The sequence below is a fragment of the Plodia interpunctella genome, chromosome 2, assembly GCF_027563975.2.
Source record: "Plodia interpunctella isolate USDA-ARS_2022_Savannah chromosome 2, ilPloInte3.2, whole genome shotgun sequence".
In the NCBI taxonomy this organism is placed as follows: Eukaryota; Metazoa; Arthropoda; class Insecta; order Lepidoptera; family Pyralidae; genus Plodia; species Plodia interpunctella.
Window position 1 is genome coordinate 11,088,459 of NC_071295.1, and position 16,669 is coordinate 11,105,127.

Sequence of the window (16,669 nt, forward strand, 5' to 3'; positions counted from 1 at the left end):
TGTTTTTTTTGTATAGTAACATTTACATTTCCATTCCAAACGCCATTTTTGATTTGAGAAATCGGGATAACACGATCACGTCTATATCCATTTTTCATTGTTGATTGTATTCACAATTCTATATATTGTTACAATTATTGTGCGCCACGCTACGGTGATATTCAACAACCGCATTATATATTATTTGTTCTACTGAATTAACAACTATCGCTCATACAAGGTAAACAACTTTTAGTGCAGGTGCACTTTATGAAATTAATTTTAAATTTAATTTCATACGTTAGCCCACATGAAATGAGATGATTGAATATTGTATGTAGTTTAGGGGCACTATGTCTCATTCAAGTACCTATGTATAAAAGGTCGTGAGAACAATATTTGCTAAATAACGATATCACATGTTTTGATTGTTCTTGTTTGAAGGTAAAGAGAAAAAACAATTTGATACTGATTTTTTACCGATTGAAATACTGATTGATCTTCTATTATAGAATATATTATATTTTTCATATTCATGGATTTATTATAGATTTTTATATGAAATAATATTACTTTACTACTAATGTCTCAGTGTGTCTTTTTCTCTTGAAGGACAACTTTAATAACACCCATGCTGTTATGATTAAAACTCCTATAATATTTATGAAAAACATTATATGTTTTATTGCCAACTCCTTTCTTTCTAGGGACAATGAGTGACTCACCAGATCAGAATGATCCACCAAAAGATGTATGTATATTTTTATTTGCTTTTAATGTGGCTTTTGTTGAATCTCAACTTACACATAATATCACATCTTTTTGATAGATTTCACTATTGGCTACATGAATTGGGCCTATCATCCTAACTTTTCCATAAGTGTTTTCCTATCTTTTCCTGAGCATTCAATTTTGATTGCACCTATGATACTGATCATTCAGTTTCACCTTGGGGACTTACATTAAAGAAAAGTGAATTTGTTACACTTTTGGATCTTCCATTTGTGAAAGATGTATTGTCATATTATAATAATATTTTGCAGCCAAAAGAATTGGAAAAGTTGGAAGAGGCAAAGTTGAAAGCCAAATTTCCCAATGCAATGTTGGGAAGGGGGCCGGGAGGCCATTCTGCATTTTTACAGAAAAGGCTTGCCAAAGGAGTAAGTTTATTTTGTTTCCCAAAATGTCTTTTTTATTTTATATAGATTCATTTTTAACATTTATACAACATAAACCCTGTTATTCATAAAAAAGTTAACATTAAGCTAAGCTGTTTTGTTCTGTCAATATCTAATATTGTAATCATTGTTAGTAGATTATCATGTTGATATAGTAGATTATCATTCATATGTAGATTTATTATTATCATATATATGTAGATTTATTATTATCATATATATGTAGATTATCATACATATTGTTCGTGGCCAGTTATAATTCCAAATAAAACTTCCAGCAAAAGTTCTTCGACTCCGGCGACTACCAGATGGCGAAGCAGCGGCCCGCGAACCTCGCGGCGCCTTTCAAGACGCCCGCCGTCCCCGCCAAGATCCCCACTGGCGACGCTATCCCCACACCAGACACTGTTCCTGTGCGGAAGACGTCCATCATACAGGTACATCTTATGTTATGTTTAACTTGTTTAAGTAATAGCCAGATAGGGTTACCAGTTAACCCACATTCCAAAAAGGGTGTCTGGGGAACTAGGTGAAATTGTTGGGTGAAAGTTCTCAGATTGTGAGGACCGTGCTGCAAGCCACTGTACAGCTCCTGTACAGTGGCTTGCAGTGGCGTCTCCAACCAGGAAATAATCATAATAAATATGTAGTCATTATAAATTGTTATATTTTAACCTGATACATCTTTCATCAACTTGTAAAATTTCCACAAGTATTTTCCAGTTTTTGTAAGAAGTTTAGGAAATCCTCTCTTTGTGTAATTCTATACTCGCCCATAAATCTACAGTACTTTGAATATTATCTGTCGTCAACTGCCTTTTTTTATTGATTGATTATAATATGTAGCATTTGCAGCCTACCATTAGTTTTGTAGTGTGTAGACTTAAATTAAACAGAATATTTAAGTAGTTTGTTATTGAAATGTTACTAACAAATTAGAAATATTATAAATATTGTATCTTTAATTATTGGTTTCGTGTTGTAATTTATCCTGGAATATTTTTTATCAAAAACCTTCCAGTTATTATTTGTATAAAGTGTACCTATATGTGCAATTAGTATTACATAAAAATAACAAGGCCAAATTAACTCTGGACCTGGTTAGAAATGAAAACCCTTCGGTTTCATCTCGCGCATATCCCATAACTGCCATTGTCGATATGTGGTATCTTTGTTGCATGTTTTGCACACTGTACCATAATGTAGTCGTGACTTCATCAACGCTAGGTCCTCAGTTAACGGTCGTAGAGTAATTCTGCATCGGCATTATTCATCTGCCGTACAATTTTGAGCTTTATGTATTATTCCAATGAGTATATTTTCGCCCGCAGCCCAAGTTCCAGCCGCCGAGCCAGACGTCCTAGCCGGTCGCGCTGGCGACAGGCGTACACGAACACGATTAATTCCAACAAAGCTTATATAATGTTAGCTATCTAATGACACGCTAACATATTCTTCGAGCGTAAAACCCCTATTCCTAAACCCTCTATAAACAGTAATAGAAATCAACAGTTTATTAATATTCCAGATAAAATATGTCACGTCTCTTTCAAAGTCAAATCCTGAAAAGAGAGATAGGGACAAGACACATTTTACTATTTTAGGATGACCAAATTTTTTCTTGAATGAAGCGGCAAAGATTGTTTATTAATAACATTCTGTTTCCACTTGTCTAAATTGACGCTAAGATATTCTTTCTCACTCCGTTTACATGAGTGAAAAGCATATTATGCTTTTTCACTGTGCTCTAGTTGAAACTATATTTTTGTATTGAATTTAGCTTTCACATTATATTTGTCTGCTGCTGATGTTGAATTGCGTGCTTTTTATGTGGCATTGCGCAAATATATAAAGCAAACTTCTACGTAATTAGATATAATATTAGTTGGTTTAATTGGGATCACCACTAAATTGGTACGGCAAAGTTAGGGGTTTTATACTCATTTATTATTATATGAACGTATGCACCTTTTGGGTAGCACCTATTTGTGTTAGTTAAGTTCTCATTTCGTCACATTTCTATTTTGTAGCACAGAAATTTCATCGACCATGTGATTTGAAATAATTTCGATGGCACATATTAAATGTTCTATGTTGAAATTTTAACGAAACTTTTATAAGAACAACTGTTATATTCATGTGTAAATTTAGGTATAGTGATGCGTGTTGGGATGTGTTTTATGTGCAGTTTAGTTTGATTTGCCGATGCTGTCGTTGCCAATTTTATAGTAGAGACTTACTGCAAAAATAATTAAGTTTATGAGCGTTTTTTGTTTTACTTTTATTTTATTTTCAAGCGATGAAATTGAACATACATAGTACCAGGCTTAATATTGTGACAAGCGTAAAATGAAAAACACACAAACGTTAATAGCATATCCATTGCATGTAACTTCTGTACATACATAGCGATGTCAACATAGAATCATTAGATATATCATGTAACATGTTTAAAAATAATGAATTTTTAACTATAGCAGTCAAATGTGTTACATTATTCTGATAACTTAGGCCGATTTAGATTTATACACTTTGAGCTCATCTTTATTGTGTCTGTGTCGAAAAACAAGTACTAGTATGTTTCTGTTTGTAGATTTGAAATACAAAGATGTCTTAGTCATACAGTCCAGCTCATCAAGCTACCCAAATTCATTGCGAATTCGCGTAGTATTTCCACGATAAAGATCCATGCAGGGTAACTTTCCTTGAGATCGACTGTACATGCATTATTTGGAAATTTCTTTATAAATTACTGTGTTGCTCATCATCACAATCACCTATGATGCGAACATCTAATCATTACAAAGGTGTCAATGACTGCATATGTCTAAATCAGCCTTTATTATAAAGGCATTTTCACAAGGTCTCTGTACATAATTGCCATAAATAAGTATTGATAAAGTGATTAAAATTAAGGCGACGAATTGTTAGATCTGTCCTCTAGTACAACTGGGATATATTTTTATATCAGGATATTTAATTCTAAAAAAAACATATATTTTTGTATGCTCATTATTTCTAAAGATAGTTTCACATTCGTTCAACTTATTTCTGTTGCATTTATGTATTACAGCACAGCAAGTTTAAACATATTAACTAAGAAACCGTAGTAGTGTGAAAGATTATAGATGCAACCTACGACAGACGAGTAATTATAGCACAGGCATCGTATTATAATGTAACTTTGTTATTATGTACACTGGTACCTAATAACTAAGTTACATACACGGTTGGAACTGCACTCGCAAGTTGCACCTCTCTTTGACACTTGAAATAAAGTTGTAAAATACACGATTTTAAATCATGACAATCATGCTTTGAATAGTGTATCCCAACCCAAATTTGCGTATGACACATGAGTTTAGATACTATTCTGACTCGTGTATTTAATTTGTGAAATGTAGGCGGCCATGGCAAACCTCTCCATAAGAAAGTTGTGTTTCAATGAATGACCACGACCCTCCCATGTGGGGCGCGACTGTGAGAAAGTATCCCAAGTTGTACAGAGGCATCATTGTTCCATGTGATCGCACAGGTGTGATATGTGTACCGATTAAGGGAATGTTGAATTAGGGAGTATAATTAAAATAAATTCTTGGTAAAAAAGCAGTTTGTTTTATTTCATGTTACAACTAAAATATTGTACTGAAAATTAGTGTCTAAGATTGAACATCTTGTTTGTAAATAACTGGATATGCTTTTGAAACTAAACATTCAGATTTCCATGGAAACAGCCCCTGTTCTTCAGACGCTCTAAAGCAACCAAATACTCGGAATAGACATTCTGGCTTCTATGGAAACTAATAACTAGTGAATCTTTGATATTAGATGCTAAAGTATGCGCCACGAAAATAGTCCCTGGACGCGGCGTTATAGTCTCTAACAACAACAACGTGGCCAATCTGTTATTACACACACCACATATTGAGGGCTTTGGTGGCGCGTACTCATAAATGAGATTCCAGACATTGATCCTAAACTTAATTATTATAGATAACAAAAATTGTTTTCAGTACATAACATTCGAGAAACGTTAACAAGTTATTCACGTGATAACATATAATGGCACATTATAAATTAATACTTAACGTGCGAGAGTACTTCCTCCGGTATCCTCCTGAACCCAATGTCACATCTCTTGATGAAGTTAGTATTCCAATTATCACTGCGTCTCTTGTTATATTTGGCTGCTCTCTATACATAAAAGAACATATTATACATACACCCTCTAAATCCTCTTATTTAAATACATTTTATAGTATAAATAGGACCGTAGGAAGTGACGCGACATATAGTGCGGGCGTGCGGGGTTATAGTGGTACATGTAATTTTTTTTTACGAATAAAGGGAACAATGTGTAATTTATAATAGAGCTATTGTCATTCCGTCTGTAAACCTTCACCAGGATTCACGCTATCTATTAAAGGAAACCGTAGTTTTAGCGTTAAGTTCATGCAAACAGAGGCGACAGGGGACTTCTTTTTATAATACGTAAGGACTAGTTGACCTCAATATTGAAAACTATGTTTACCCGGGTTCCAATGCACATAGTCGGGTGTGGCTGCGGCCTGGTACTCCTGCACCAAGTCGTCCACCACGCTGCGGGACTCGTCGAATTCCTCCAGAGATTCCTTGAACATGGGCTCCTTGCGGAATTGTTCGAGGAAAGCCTCGCGCTTGCGCAGCTTGTCGTATTGTTGCAGGCATCGGTCGAACAGCTGGGATGTATAATGCGTAATAAGAAAATTACAAAATAAACGCCTCAAAAAAGCAAAGCCAAGAAGAGGAAAAAAGTGATCCGACATGCAAAGTCTATATCGTGGAAGAAACTTCGGTGGTAGAAGTAAAAAAAAAATTAAGACGCACCACCACTTAGTAGCTTTAAATTTGATTTGAATGTGCGTTTGAATTTCTAGTTTGTTTTTATAAATTGAGCTTTGACTTTGATAGATGACAAAAATAAATTTGTTTTAAAAGAGTAATCCACGTTAATAAACCTTGATTATATGATTTGATGTCAGAAAAATGCTCATTTGTGATTGCAGGATCAAATTGGATTGTAATTGATTTTTATGCATTTTTCGTTTATAATAACAATATGTAGCCAAATCAAATGGGACCTTATGGCGGCTGGCACTTAGGTACCTTTATAGCTGTTGTTCGAATACAAAACGACGACAATAATGGCGGAAGTGCCGGCGGGCACCATAAGGTCCATTTTGATTTGGACGGCCACATATTTTAAACAAGCTACAAAACAAACAATAGAGCAACCAGAAAGATGTAAAATAAATAGGCTATGTGTATAATGTACAGTCAACAGCACATCAACCTACCCAAATTAATTGCAAACTCCCCGTTATTAATTGTTGACTGTATTATACTCACGGAAGAGATATTAGTGTGGTTGGCCAGCAACAGCCCGGACACTTTATGTGAGGCGTGCACGTACGGCGACCTCCGGGACAACGCCACCTGTATGGACGCGGGGCCCCACGGTATGAACGACGCCAGTTTCCGCTCGCGAATGCGCTGGAGTGATTTGTGCACCTGGGAGGGGTCCACTTCTCCCTGGAGAGTAGACCGGAAATATATGACTTGTTCTCGTTGTCGGATGTCGTCGTCACGCGAAGATGAAAATAATCGGCATCATTAAATGTATATATCTTAGATATTTCCTCTCTTATCTCCGCATATTCAATACTTGTTCGGGGCTGTGACGCCGCGAAGCCCGGGGCAGCGCAAAAGACGCAAATGATCTTGTTGCCGTGGTTTAGTAACCACACGGTGCCGACACAATGATTTCGTCTAAGATATATTCTGTGCTACACTAGTTTTTTAAACACCATCCTTTTTACTTTTTTCTCTTTGGTCAATATTTGACTTTTTGGCAAAGAATGCCTTCCACCAGTTGTGCAATAAAGTTAAAAAACTAGTATGACAGGGAGTCCGCACACCTCCAACAGGCACAAAATGCCAGGTACCACGTGCCAATCGCTGGCTACGCAGATGTATGATGAGTATGTATGTCGGCCTCTATGTGGCCCCGATTAATAACGAAACGGAGCTGGCAAACTGTCTGCCCCGTAAGAGATAAAGACGTGAATATGTCTGTACCTGAACCGCCATAGTCGCATCGTACCTGTATAATGTTGAGTATGGATATATAGCAGTGGCGGTTGGTGCGATCGGGGCTGAGCGACACCATCATGTTCTTGGGCTGCAGCAGCCGCTGCATCACGTCCAGAACTGTCGTCTTGCGGATCTTTGGCGCCTGGGGATATCACTTTATTACTATTTATATTTTTTTAGATTAAATACAAATATATGAAGTAGAAGTTTAATCATTTTAATTAGAACACAGACATATAATAATGATATAATAATATTATTTAAATAAAAACAAACGGATTATATAATAAAACTAGCTGCGCTCCTGGACTTCGCTCCCTTATTCCAGGTTATATTCTAACCGTGTACCAAATTTCCTAACAATCCGACCAGTAGACATTGAAAGAGTAACAAACATGTCACATATCACTCACAAACTTTCACATTTATATTGGTATGATACTGATTATTGACATTAGATTAAGAGGGCGCATATCCGAACACTAACACCACCATCACATTTAAAAAAATATCTGTACAAATTATGCTACACTAGATAAGCTCAGTATTATAATTTTAATGTTAAAAACAAAAAACTATTACGGTATTTAATTCGTGGTCGGCAGTGAGCGGCGTGTATCCGGTCATGAGGAAATGCAGCCGAGGAGTGGGGATCAGCGGCGCCACCAGGCTGATCAGATCGTTGTTCATGTACGACGGATATCTGCCAGCAAATAATATATGCATTAACACTACATTTTTCATAAAGCCTACCCTACCGGTCCCAGTGCAACCTGCACTGATTTGTAATTTGAAACAGTGGTTGAAAACAGAAAGTGGAAGCTGCACTGCAAAAGCCTCTACTTTCTGTTTCCAACCACTTCTATGCTCTCAGCTAGAAAATATGTGATATCTAAAGATGGAAGGATTATGCGTTCAGGAAATGTGTGCAGTTTGAGAAAACCGATCCAATAATCAAAACATCGATGGTTCCGGAGTGGAGTTTAACTTGAAAGACATTCGATTGTTTCACCTTTACACTTTAATAATTTTAGGTTTTGAAAGACAGCCCTGAATACAACTGGGAACTCATAAGGATTTGAAAGAGATCCTTTAAAAAGAACTTACCGTAACGTGGCAGTGCTAGCACTCATGATAGTAGAGACCAATGTGTTGATCTGTGCGAATGAGGGGTTCTGTATGTGGAGGCGGTCACTGGCTATCCTGTTCAGTGCCGTGTTGTCCAGCACCATCACGCAGTCGGCGCTCTCCGTGAGACGCTTCAGGGTCAACAGAGAGTTGTATGGCTGGACCACCACATCGCTGGGTAATTTGAGATTTAATCACTCAATAGCCTCAGATTCAATTTTCATAAAAAAATATTCAAAATAAGTGTAATTTTTTGTGGAACAGGACTATATGTCGTGTACATGGACCACTCCATAGGCTCCCTTGGATGATGTAGAGGTGAGTAAAGGATAAAAAGCCAGAGGGTTGACGTCGGGTTGCCGATTGTAGGGCAAATCAAATATTCAACATTTTATTTTTATAAAAGCCACGAGAGTCGGTTAATGTAACTCAGAAAATCAAAGGACAAGAGAGAGAATTTAGTGAGCCAAGATTTCCTGTGAATAATTTCGCACCACAAAACAGCCAAACCCATATAACCTAGAGCATTTACAAAATGTACACTGCGCAAGCCACACCTTATTTCATCCAGATTTGGGAAGACACTGTAAGTCTGCACCAGCTTCTTAGGAAACCTGTCAGAGAGGTGCTCCAGGATGTACGAGCCCATGCCCGAACCCGTGCCTCCTGCTATCGAGTGACACAGCACGAAGCCCTGAAGACAAGCAGTGTGCAGTCAAGAGAAACAAGCAGAATGTTTAGAAAAATTATATCATAGAATAGGAGCCCAGTAATTGTTGATATTACAATATTTACAAACAAAAAACAACAAACACCAATACAAAGACATATTTACAATAAAACAGAAGTCAAACACCACTGATTAAAAATTTTAAGTGATTGTTGTGTACAGATTTCTCAGTTTTTACATTATTATACCATACATTCATATTAAATATACCAATGTTAGAAAAGGCAAGCAACTTAAACAATATGACACAAAGTACATAATTCATCAGTAACTCCAAATTTGAACAAAAACATTGTGATAAATCCTATCACTGTAGTTATGAAATAACTATACAACATTTACCTCCAAATTATCACTGCCATCAGCTTCCCGGTTGATGATATCAAACACTTCCTCGTTGAGTTTCTCACCCTGGGCAAAACCAGAAGCCCAGTTGTTTCCTGCTCCACCTCCATGCTTTGACAAATACACATTTTCTGGGTTGTATAGCTGAAACAAATAAAATTGTTAGAAGAAGCATTTTATGATAAGATTGAGTTTGGGTGAAATAGTGGGAGGATGATGGAGCATGAATGGGAGGACACATCACCCATCTGGGTAGAACTATACTTCTTCTGCCAAGCTAAAATAGGATTTAGATGGGAGGGGGTATCAACCCTGTGGATGTGTGGAACCCCTCTTCCCCTAAACCACACTTTGGCACGTCAGAAGTATGGCTGAGCCATCACCTTTATTTGCATGCATGATCCATATGAAGTAAAGAAGAAAAACTAGTAAAATGAACCCTAGGCTCCTACGCCTTGCAAGTATGGAAGATACAGAGATAACACTCAGATGAGTACTATATATATATATATATACATATACTCCAATTGATTATTTGAGTGGTAAGATTTAATAACAACAAGAAGTACGACTTTGCTTGGATCTTTTATACATAAAAGGTAAACCTTTGCATATGGTGAGTTCATAATAGTGTGAATGACACGGGGTTCCAAGTCCAGCAAGACAGCGCGAGGAATGTAGTGGTCGTCATCGGCCTGGTAGAAAAACACATCTTTTCGATCGGAGCCTGCGGATGCGAACTCCTCCAGAATCCCCTCTGGAGATATTCCGTGTTCTATGCATAGCTGCTTCCAGAACTCGAAGCCAACTACAAAAATCAACACATATTTAGGCATGGTAATGTACGAATTCAACACTTGATTGCAATTATCCTGCTTACTTTGATTGCCGCATTGGCCCAGCTGGAGAGTTATCATTTCACTAGGCATTTTGAGGTTTTTCTCTGAATCGCCCGAGTCAAAATGCTTATTATTTATTTATTTCTTTGTAGATCCACAATAAAATTATTTCCAACCGCCATTCGTTAGCAGTTTGTTTTCATTTTTGGCTGGGTTGGATTTCTGAATTGGGGTTTGGGAAGTTTGCTGTCAAAAAGACAGCAAGAATAATGTCATATATTTGTCTGAACCCAACACACTTTGCAATTTGGCTTGCAACATCGGATTGTAAAAATGCTTGCAACTTAAAACTGTTTCTAGCTACATACATTTTAAGCTAGTGTCGCTCCACTTTAAAAATCCTTCTTATTTAAAAAAAAGTCTAAGTGCGATAAGGACCAAATTTGCATATCGCACGTAGCAATATTTGACATTGTAGCGAGAGCTAGGTCATTATGCTCGACCGCCACAAAGGGAAGATCTTCCCGCCAGACTAGGTTTTGCGCCTGGGGAACCGCACGGCTCCGACGGTGTCATGTCGGAGGTTGTATTTATGTTGCCATCGGTCCGTAGTGCCCTGGATTAATTGTGTGGCTTGTTATTCGTTGCGTTTGCTCGGCTTTTTACATCTGCGCCGTTGTGCATGTGGCGTGGTAGATGTCGTCGCCACGACATATTGACAGAACGAGACCAAACTTGTAATTAATATTCTTTTTTAACTTTTTTACAAATAACAGGGAACATTTATAAATTTTATTTTTAGCTTATAAGATGGTTTCAAGCAAAGTAGACGAAGTATGTAGGTACCTACAGTCTATCAAGAAAGTGAAATAAATGAGTAGGTACCTAGTAGTTCGTTAAAATCCGTTTTCTTCATGCCAAAGAATAAAAAAAAAATACTTTGCTGTCATAATTCTTGAGTCAAAATAATAACTGTCAAACAAATGTCAAAAAGTTTTACTGCTGCTGCTGGGTTGGATAAATTCTCGTAAACTTTTTTGTGTATTTTTTTCCAAATTAGGAAATTAACTTAATAACTAGTTGAATGAAACTAAACCACGAATAATTCATACTTCAAATCAGTTGAATTGATTTTGAAAGGTAGGTACTTAAAATGCGTAAAGTTTGCTTTATGGCCTTCATTACTTATTTCTCAACTTTGTCGTCTACAACCTACGGCCCCCGTGTGAGAAGTTTTACTAATAATGTCATCGTGGGTGGGTCTTTCGAAACTGCAAGGTTCTTTAATTGTTTTACAACCATTAAAGATTATTTCCTATAACTTACCTTCTTTGGCAAATATCAAAAATTTACATCAAATATTCACGGCATAATTGTATTAATGATGAGACCTAATTGAATTTTATTTATTCAGCAGTATTGCCAAGGTGAGTGACCGTCGAAGCGGTGGTAAGCAGTGAAAATGCCCAGGAAACTGTTAAAGTTCCTTATCGTGTTCGACAACACTTCCTTGCTGTATTTTCCTGGCCAGTTTCTGTCGGGAAAAGTGTTGATGGAGCTGCAAGATGACACACCCGTTTTAGGTGAGGACACAAAACATTTGTGGTTGTCTAACATACCTGTGATATACAGTTACACAAACAAAATGAGTGATCATAATTATGTTGTAATAAAGTTGATAATTTTTACTTATAGACAAAAGTTTTTAATCACACCTACACTTTTCATTTTCTCTGACTCTGTGATATACCAACTTTTTTAATCCACTAAGATCACAGAGACTTTTGTCTCCTAAAAGCATCTGACTTAGGACTAGAAATTGGAGGGTTACCTAAACTCCACAATAGCACTGCATTCTCTGACATGGCAACTTTTCATAACAATTTATATTTCAGGTCTCCATTTCCATGTGATTGGTGAAGGTGTAGTGAGAGTTGGCTCTGGGCGTCACGAACGGCTTTATGATAAAGAAAATTATATTGACTTTAGAATGCGCCTGCTGGGAGAGCCAGGTAAGCCAATTTTTTATTTTATTCACCACCTGCTTATCAAGCTGTAAATGTGTGATTTGGAGAAAACTGTTGCGTACGATGCAGTGTAATTGATTTGATCAATTTATTATCAAAATTATAAATATTCCACTGACAGAAAAAAAAATTTTGCTTAAGTCATAAACACAATGTTTTCATTAAAATGTTATGATGATTGTGTCCATTATCTGACAACTAAGTATGCTGAAGATCATGCAAAATGGAGAAGAAATAAGAAAGCAAAACCTGGTCACCAACACATTACAGTTGGGAACTTATTAAATTATTATAAATTATTTCATTTCTAACAGGTCACAGCACCTCCATCCTATCGCCAGGCATCCACAGCTTCCCATTCAAGCTGGGCCTACCGATGGGCCTGCCCTCCACATTCCTGGGCACCCACGGCTGGGTACAGTACTACTGCAAGGCGGCGCTGAGGGAACCAAATGGACTGACACATAAGAATCAACAAGTGTTTATTGTGATGAACCCTATTGATCTGAATTTGGAGCCTCCTGTGTTATCTGTAAGTCATGTTTGGTTACTGAAGTGAATGAATTGTCATAAAGCAGTGACAGAACATATATTTCAAGATTTCCTCATGTATGTTGCTGTAGAATAATAAAGCCAGGGTAGACATTTATGGGCTTGAGCCCAGGGCCATGTGGATACAAAGGATCTCAAAATTTTTCTTCCACCTTAGAGACACCTCCAATTCAATAAGAATTAAATTAATTTTTTTTATTCAATTCTTTACAAATAACCCCAAAGTAAGTTGTGTATGTATCTGTGAACTTAATGATACTATATTCATTATACATAATATAACATATTCATTATACATGTGGCTACCACAACATTACCACCACCATTACCATACCAAACCGTTACCTTCACCATATAACCAAAACCAAGGATTTACCAAGAAAAAGCACACACAAAGCACAAGCACTATATTTATTCACTCCGTCGCAAAGAAACAGAGAAAGTACGCAGCTCTGAAAAGAACGCGCACTTCACATCACGTCGGGGTCACCACTTTGGACAAGACCCAGGTCAATCTGAAAAAGATAATTTTCCATCTTGATCTGATCCAGGGATCGATCCTGGGACCTCCAGTGTCAGGCATGATGACCATTAGGCCACGGAGGTCGACAAAAATAACGAACTTGAAATAACGTGTGTACAGCAAGAGTTCGAATGCAGCGTGGAGCACAAGCTAGGTGTGGGGTGCGTGGGGGGGGGCGTAGTCTCGTGCCGCGTGTCGCTGGACCGCGGCGCCTTCGTGCCCGGCGAGAGCATCGCGCTCAGCGCCAGCGTCGTCAACAACTCCCGCACCACCATCCGCTCCACCAGGGCTACTCTAACCGAGGTTAGTTCAAATTTTATAGGCAATTCACTTTATATAATAGAAACCATTACAGCCGTTTCTTATCATATCTGTCTTAGAGCGGTTTATTGAAGAAATGCTGCGAGTGTTACTTTTGAGCCGGGTATAGTTTGGGTTGGCTGCCTTTTAAATTAATGTAAGACTTAAGAAATTAATATAATATTTTGACGTAGCATGTTGTGAATTGTATACTGATTTTATAATAACGAAGTCATGTCGCCTATACGCAATGTTCAATCGCGTCGCCATATAGCCGAGTTCGGCGATCGCGTGCTGGAGAAGTTGAGCGGAGTGTGAATGCAATCCTCAGACGATCCAGTACTCGGCGCACGGCAAGGTGGCGGCGCGCGAGGCGCGCGCGCTGGCGACGCTGCGCCGCGGCGCGCTGGCGCCCGGCGCCGCGCAGCGCTGGCTCGAGCTGCTCTACGTGCCGCCGCTGCCGCCCACCAACCTCCGCGGCTGCCATCTCATCTCCGTGCAGTACGACGTCTTTGTGAGTCCGCCACACGGTTCACTTCTGTCACAACGATAAGCGGAAATAAAACACGTCTTATAATTTGATTAGATAAATGTATATCACAAAATATTAAAAACTTACATTGGTATTCTTAAATCTTTACTCGACTTGAGTTCGACATGATCTCACTCATTGGGCGGGTATAAATGCATTGATTAGACACGCTCGACTTTTTCGTAATTTTACATACACTAAAGTTACAGCCCTAGCTAAAGCTCCCTACGCTTCGTATCCAGCGAAATTCGACTGTATAAACCAAATCGCCAGTCGATCGGCTGTTCTTATAAGTACTCTCTAATAGTAATATTTAAATTCTAGTTCATAATCGAGCCGAAGAGCTTAGAGAAGGAAATAAAACTACAACTGCCGATCCTGCTGGGCACGTACCCATTCCGAGACAGCGAGGACCCCCGGCACCCCCCCACCATCTACCCCAGCACGCTGCCCATCTTCCGGCCCTGGCTGCATGAGAAGCCCGCCAACTGATGGTGACGAGAACTATACTTAACGATTGTGTTTCATGTTATACTTCCTTTATGCCGTCTTGTTGGGATTTAAACTAATCTATATTAAATGTGAACGTGTGTTTGTTTGTGCTTCTTTCACGTCGAAACGGGGGATATGATTTTTTTGTGTGGAAATATAGAGCTAGAGTGATATTGGCTACTTTTTGCCACAACAACTAACATTAATTATAATGTAGCTTTCGCTCGCGACTTCGTAGATACGTAAAACTTCCGTTTTTCTCGTTCCCGTGGGAATTTAATCTATAATTATCGTATAGTAGAATTGTATGAAATATCTAAGTCATAGTATCGCAAGCAATATAAGAATTATAAGATGAAACACACTCTAGCTTGCCTTTGAAATGACGTGCGCCACTTAGCGTTACATACATATACTATGTAAACTACGACAGTAGCACGTCATTTCAACTTGTTACAGTAGAGATGAAGGAACAAATCATAATAATAACTTCCTTTTTGCCTACGGAATGAAACAATTGTTATACATTAGTACATATTCAACAAATTGTTGTAGTATCTTGTAACATTCCAGGAAGCCCAGAGGGGTTTATTGTGGGTTCTCATTTCATTTCATCGAGACCATTCTCTGACAGATGCAGCCAACCAATCACACTGCGGCGTTGTGACGCGACGACTACCACATCGCAATGTGATTGGTTGACAGCCTCTCACCGCGGTCTCGATAGTGAAATGTGAATAGCAAATCCACACTAAGCCCTTTTGTACCCTGTCGTAAACCCATCTACGCCAGTACTTAATATATAATTGTACTAGGTGTTCAGTTACATGATAATCATAATATGATCGTGTATCGAGTATTTCTATATAAAGTATAATACTTACATAGGTAGGGCGTTATTTTAAATACCTTTAGCATTGCTCAAAGCGCACTATTATCGTATTAATTGTAGTTATAAAATATTGACCAATAGAATTTAACAGAATCTCATACAGTTTTAGGAGTAAGACGTAAAACGTTTGAATAAGTAAAATAATATATCATTCGCAAAGTCTAGAGGACAAGATTTTTACGATAGTTATTATTTTAACGAACTTTCTAACCAACCTTCAATCATCGCATCGTACGATGATCTAGCTGCGTTGTTTCAGTATATAACTTTTCAAAATTATGATCTATTGTATTTTGATAATGCATAAAATGATTTATACATATGCATAATTTTATAATATAATCCTTGTCTTTGATCTACTTTATTGAAGTAAAATGTACTTGCTACTAAGGATATTTCGCGAATCTCAGACTTTTTGCGAACATAACATTTTGACTTACAATTTTTACATTTTAATAATAATAATTCATTTTTTAAAAATTATTCGTCGATGTATATGGCTTTTTCAGTACTTCGATAGTGTTAAGTTAGTATGTAGTAGGAAGCTGTAATTGTGTTCAATGATATTTGCATATCAGTGAAGCATATCATTTAAAATTTAATCAAAATTAATATTTAGCCAAGCTATATTATATAATCTATGTTTAGTGCCATTTAAGTTTCACTTGACTTTGTTCATGTGTTTTTTGTAGTTTTAAATGGATAATAATCTTCCAATAATGCACTCGAGTGTGGCCCCATTGCTCAGTCGTGCTCCGTTATTCTGACGTCCGACAACAATTGACAACATTGACAATTGTATGGAGATTCGACGTACGTCAACGGAGGTCAATTATCGAAACTTATGGAAAACAACGGAGTAATGGGGCTTGGCTCTATACTGTAGTCGATTTTTTATGTTTATACTATAATAATGTGTATGACTAACCTGTGATATACCAATCCGTCCAATTTACATCTTTACAACTTTAAACAATAAAGATTATATTCGTATACAATGGGTTTTAATAAAACACACAT

General features: G+C 37.5%; 3 protein-coding genes across 5 annotated transcripts; 2 read left to right on the plus strand and 1 right to left on the minus strand.

Moving 5' to 3' along the window:
- Positions 1-2: 2 nt before the first annotated feature.
- On the plus strand, positions 3-4,763 carry endos (endosulfine). 2 transcript variants are annotated; one of them, XM_053766249.1, is made up of 5 exons: positions 3-220; positions 687-730; positions 1,023-1,139; positions 1,436-1,594; positions 2,489-4,763. In XM_053766249.1, the coding sequence occupies exons 2-5, from the start codon at positions 692-694 to the stop codon at positions 2,519-2,521; spliced, it is 348 nt and encodes a 115-aa protein (XP_053622224.1). In that variant the 5' UTR covers positions 3-220; positions 687-691; the 3' UTR covers positions 2,522-4,763. The 2 variants fall into 2 exon arrangements, with proteins under 2 accessions (XP_053622224.1, XP_053622231.1); XM_053766256.2 differs by lacking the exon at positions 3-220 and adding an exon at positions 293-423.
- LOC128681909 (tubulin gamma-1 chain-like) lies at positions 4,753-10,760 on the minus strand. The gene is made up of 10 exons (XM_053766241.2): positions 10,373-10,760; positions 10,098-10,300; positions 9,490-9,636; positions 8,975-9,111; positions 8,397-8,591; positions 7,872-7,992; positions 7,300-7,431; positions 6,546-6,728; positions 5,689-5,875; positions 4,753-5,351 (listed from the first exon to the last, which is right to left on the minus strand). Exons 1-10 carry the CDS (start codon positions 10,419-10,421, stop codon positions 5,335-5,337), a joined length of 1,371 nt encoding a protein of 456 aa, XP_053622216.1. The 5' UTR covers positions 10,422-10,760; the 3' UTR covers positions 4,753-5,334.
- Positions 10,761-11,314: 554 nt separating this feature from the next.
- Vdup1 (Vitamin D[[3]] up-regulated protein 1) lies at positions 11,315-16,647 on the plus strand. Of its 2 annotated transcripts, none has more exons than XM_053757199.1 (7): positions 11,315-11,471; positions 11,746-11,914; positions 12,227-12,343; positions 12,673-12,890; positions 13,554-13,736; positions 14,065-14,247; positions 14,590-16,647. In XM_053757199.1, exons 2-7 carry the CDS (start codon positions 11,794-11,796, stop codon positions 14,755-14,757), a joined length of 990 nt encoding a protein of 329 aa, XP_053613174.1. In that variant the 5' UTR covers positions 11,315-11,471; positions 11,746-11,793; the 3' UTR covers positions 14,758-16,647. The 2 variants fall into 2 exon arrangements, with proteins under 2 accessions (XP_053613174.1, XP_053613183.1); XM_053757208.1 differs by having other exon boundaries at positions 11,749-11,914.
- The last annotated feature ends 22 nt before the right edge of the window (positions 16,648-16,669 follow it).

What these genes read in the sequence shown, in the direction of transcription:
- LOC128681909 (XM_053766241.2), bottom strand. Translation starts at nt 10,421, where the DNA reads ATGCCTAGTGAAATGATAACTCTCCAGCTGGGCCAATGCGGCAATCAA. An exon ending in GCTAGCACTGCCACGTTACG is followed by an intron (nt 7,993 to 8,396) that starts GTAAGTTCTTTT and finishes ATTTGCTGGCAG; the next exon opens with ATATCCGTCGTACATGAACA. An exon ending in ACCACACTAATATCTCTTCC is followed by an intron (nt 5,876 to 6,545) that starts GTGAGTATAATA and finishes TATACATCCCAG; the next exon opens with CTGTTCGACCGATGCCTGCA.
- endos (XM_053766249.1), top strand. Translation starts at nt 692, where the DNA reads ATGAGTGACTCACCAGATCAGAATGATCCACCAAAAGAT. An exon ending in AGAAAAGGCTTGCCAAAGGA is followed by an intron (nt 1,140 to 1,435) that starts GTAAGTTTATTT and finishes TAAAACTTCCAG; the next exon opens with CAAAAGTTCTTCGACTCCGG. An exon ending in GGAAGACGTCCATCATACAG is followed by an intron (nt 1,595 to 2,488) that starts GTACATCTTATG and finishes TTTCGCCCGCAG; the next exon opens with CCCAAGTTCCAGCCGCCGAG.
- Vdup1 (XM_053757199.1), top strand. Translation starts at nt 11,794, where the DNA reads ATGCCCAGGAAACTGTTAAAGTTCCTTATCGTGTTCGACAACACTTCC. An exon ending in GCGCCTGCTGGGAGAGCCAG is followed by an intron (nt 12,344 to 12,672) that starts GTAAGCCAATTT and finishes CATTTCTAACAG; the next exon opens with GTCACAGCACCTCCATCCTA. An exon ending in TGGAGCCTCCTGTGTTATCT is followed by an intron (nt 12,891 to 13,553) that starts GTAAGTCATGTT and finishes ACGTGTGTACAG; the next exon opens with CAAGAGTTCGAATGCAGCGT.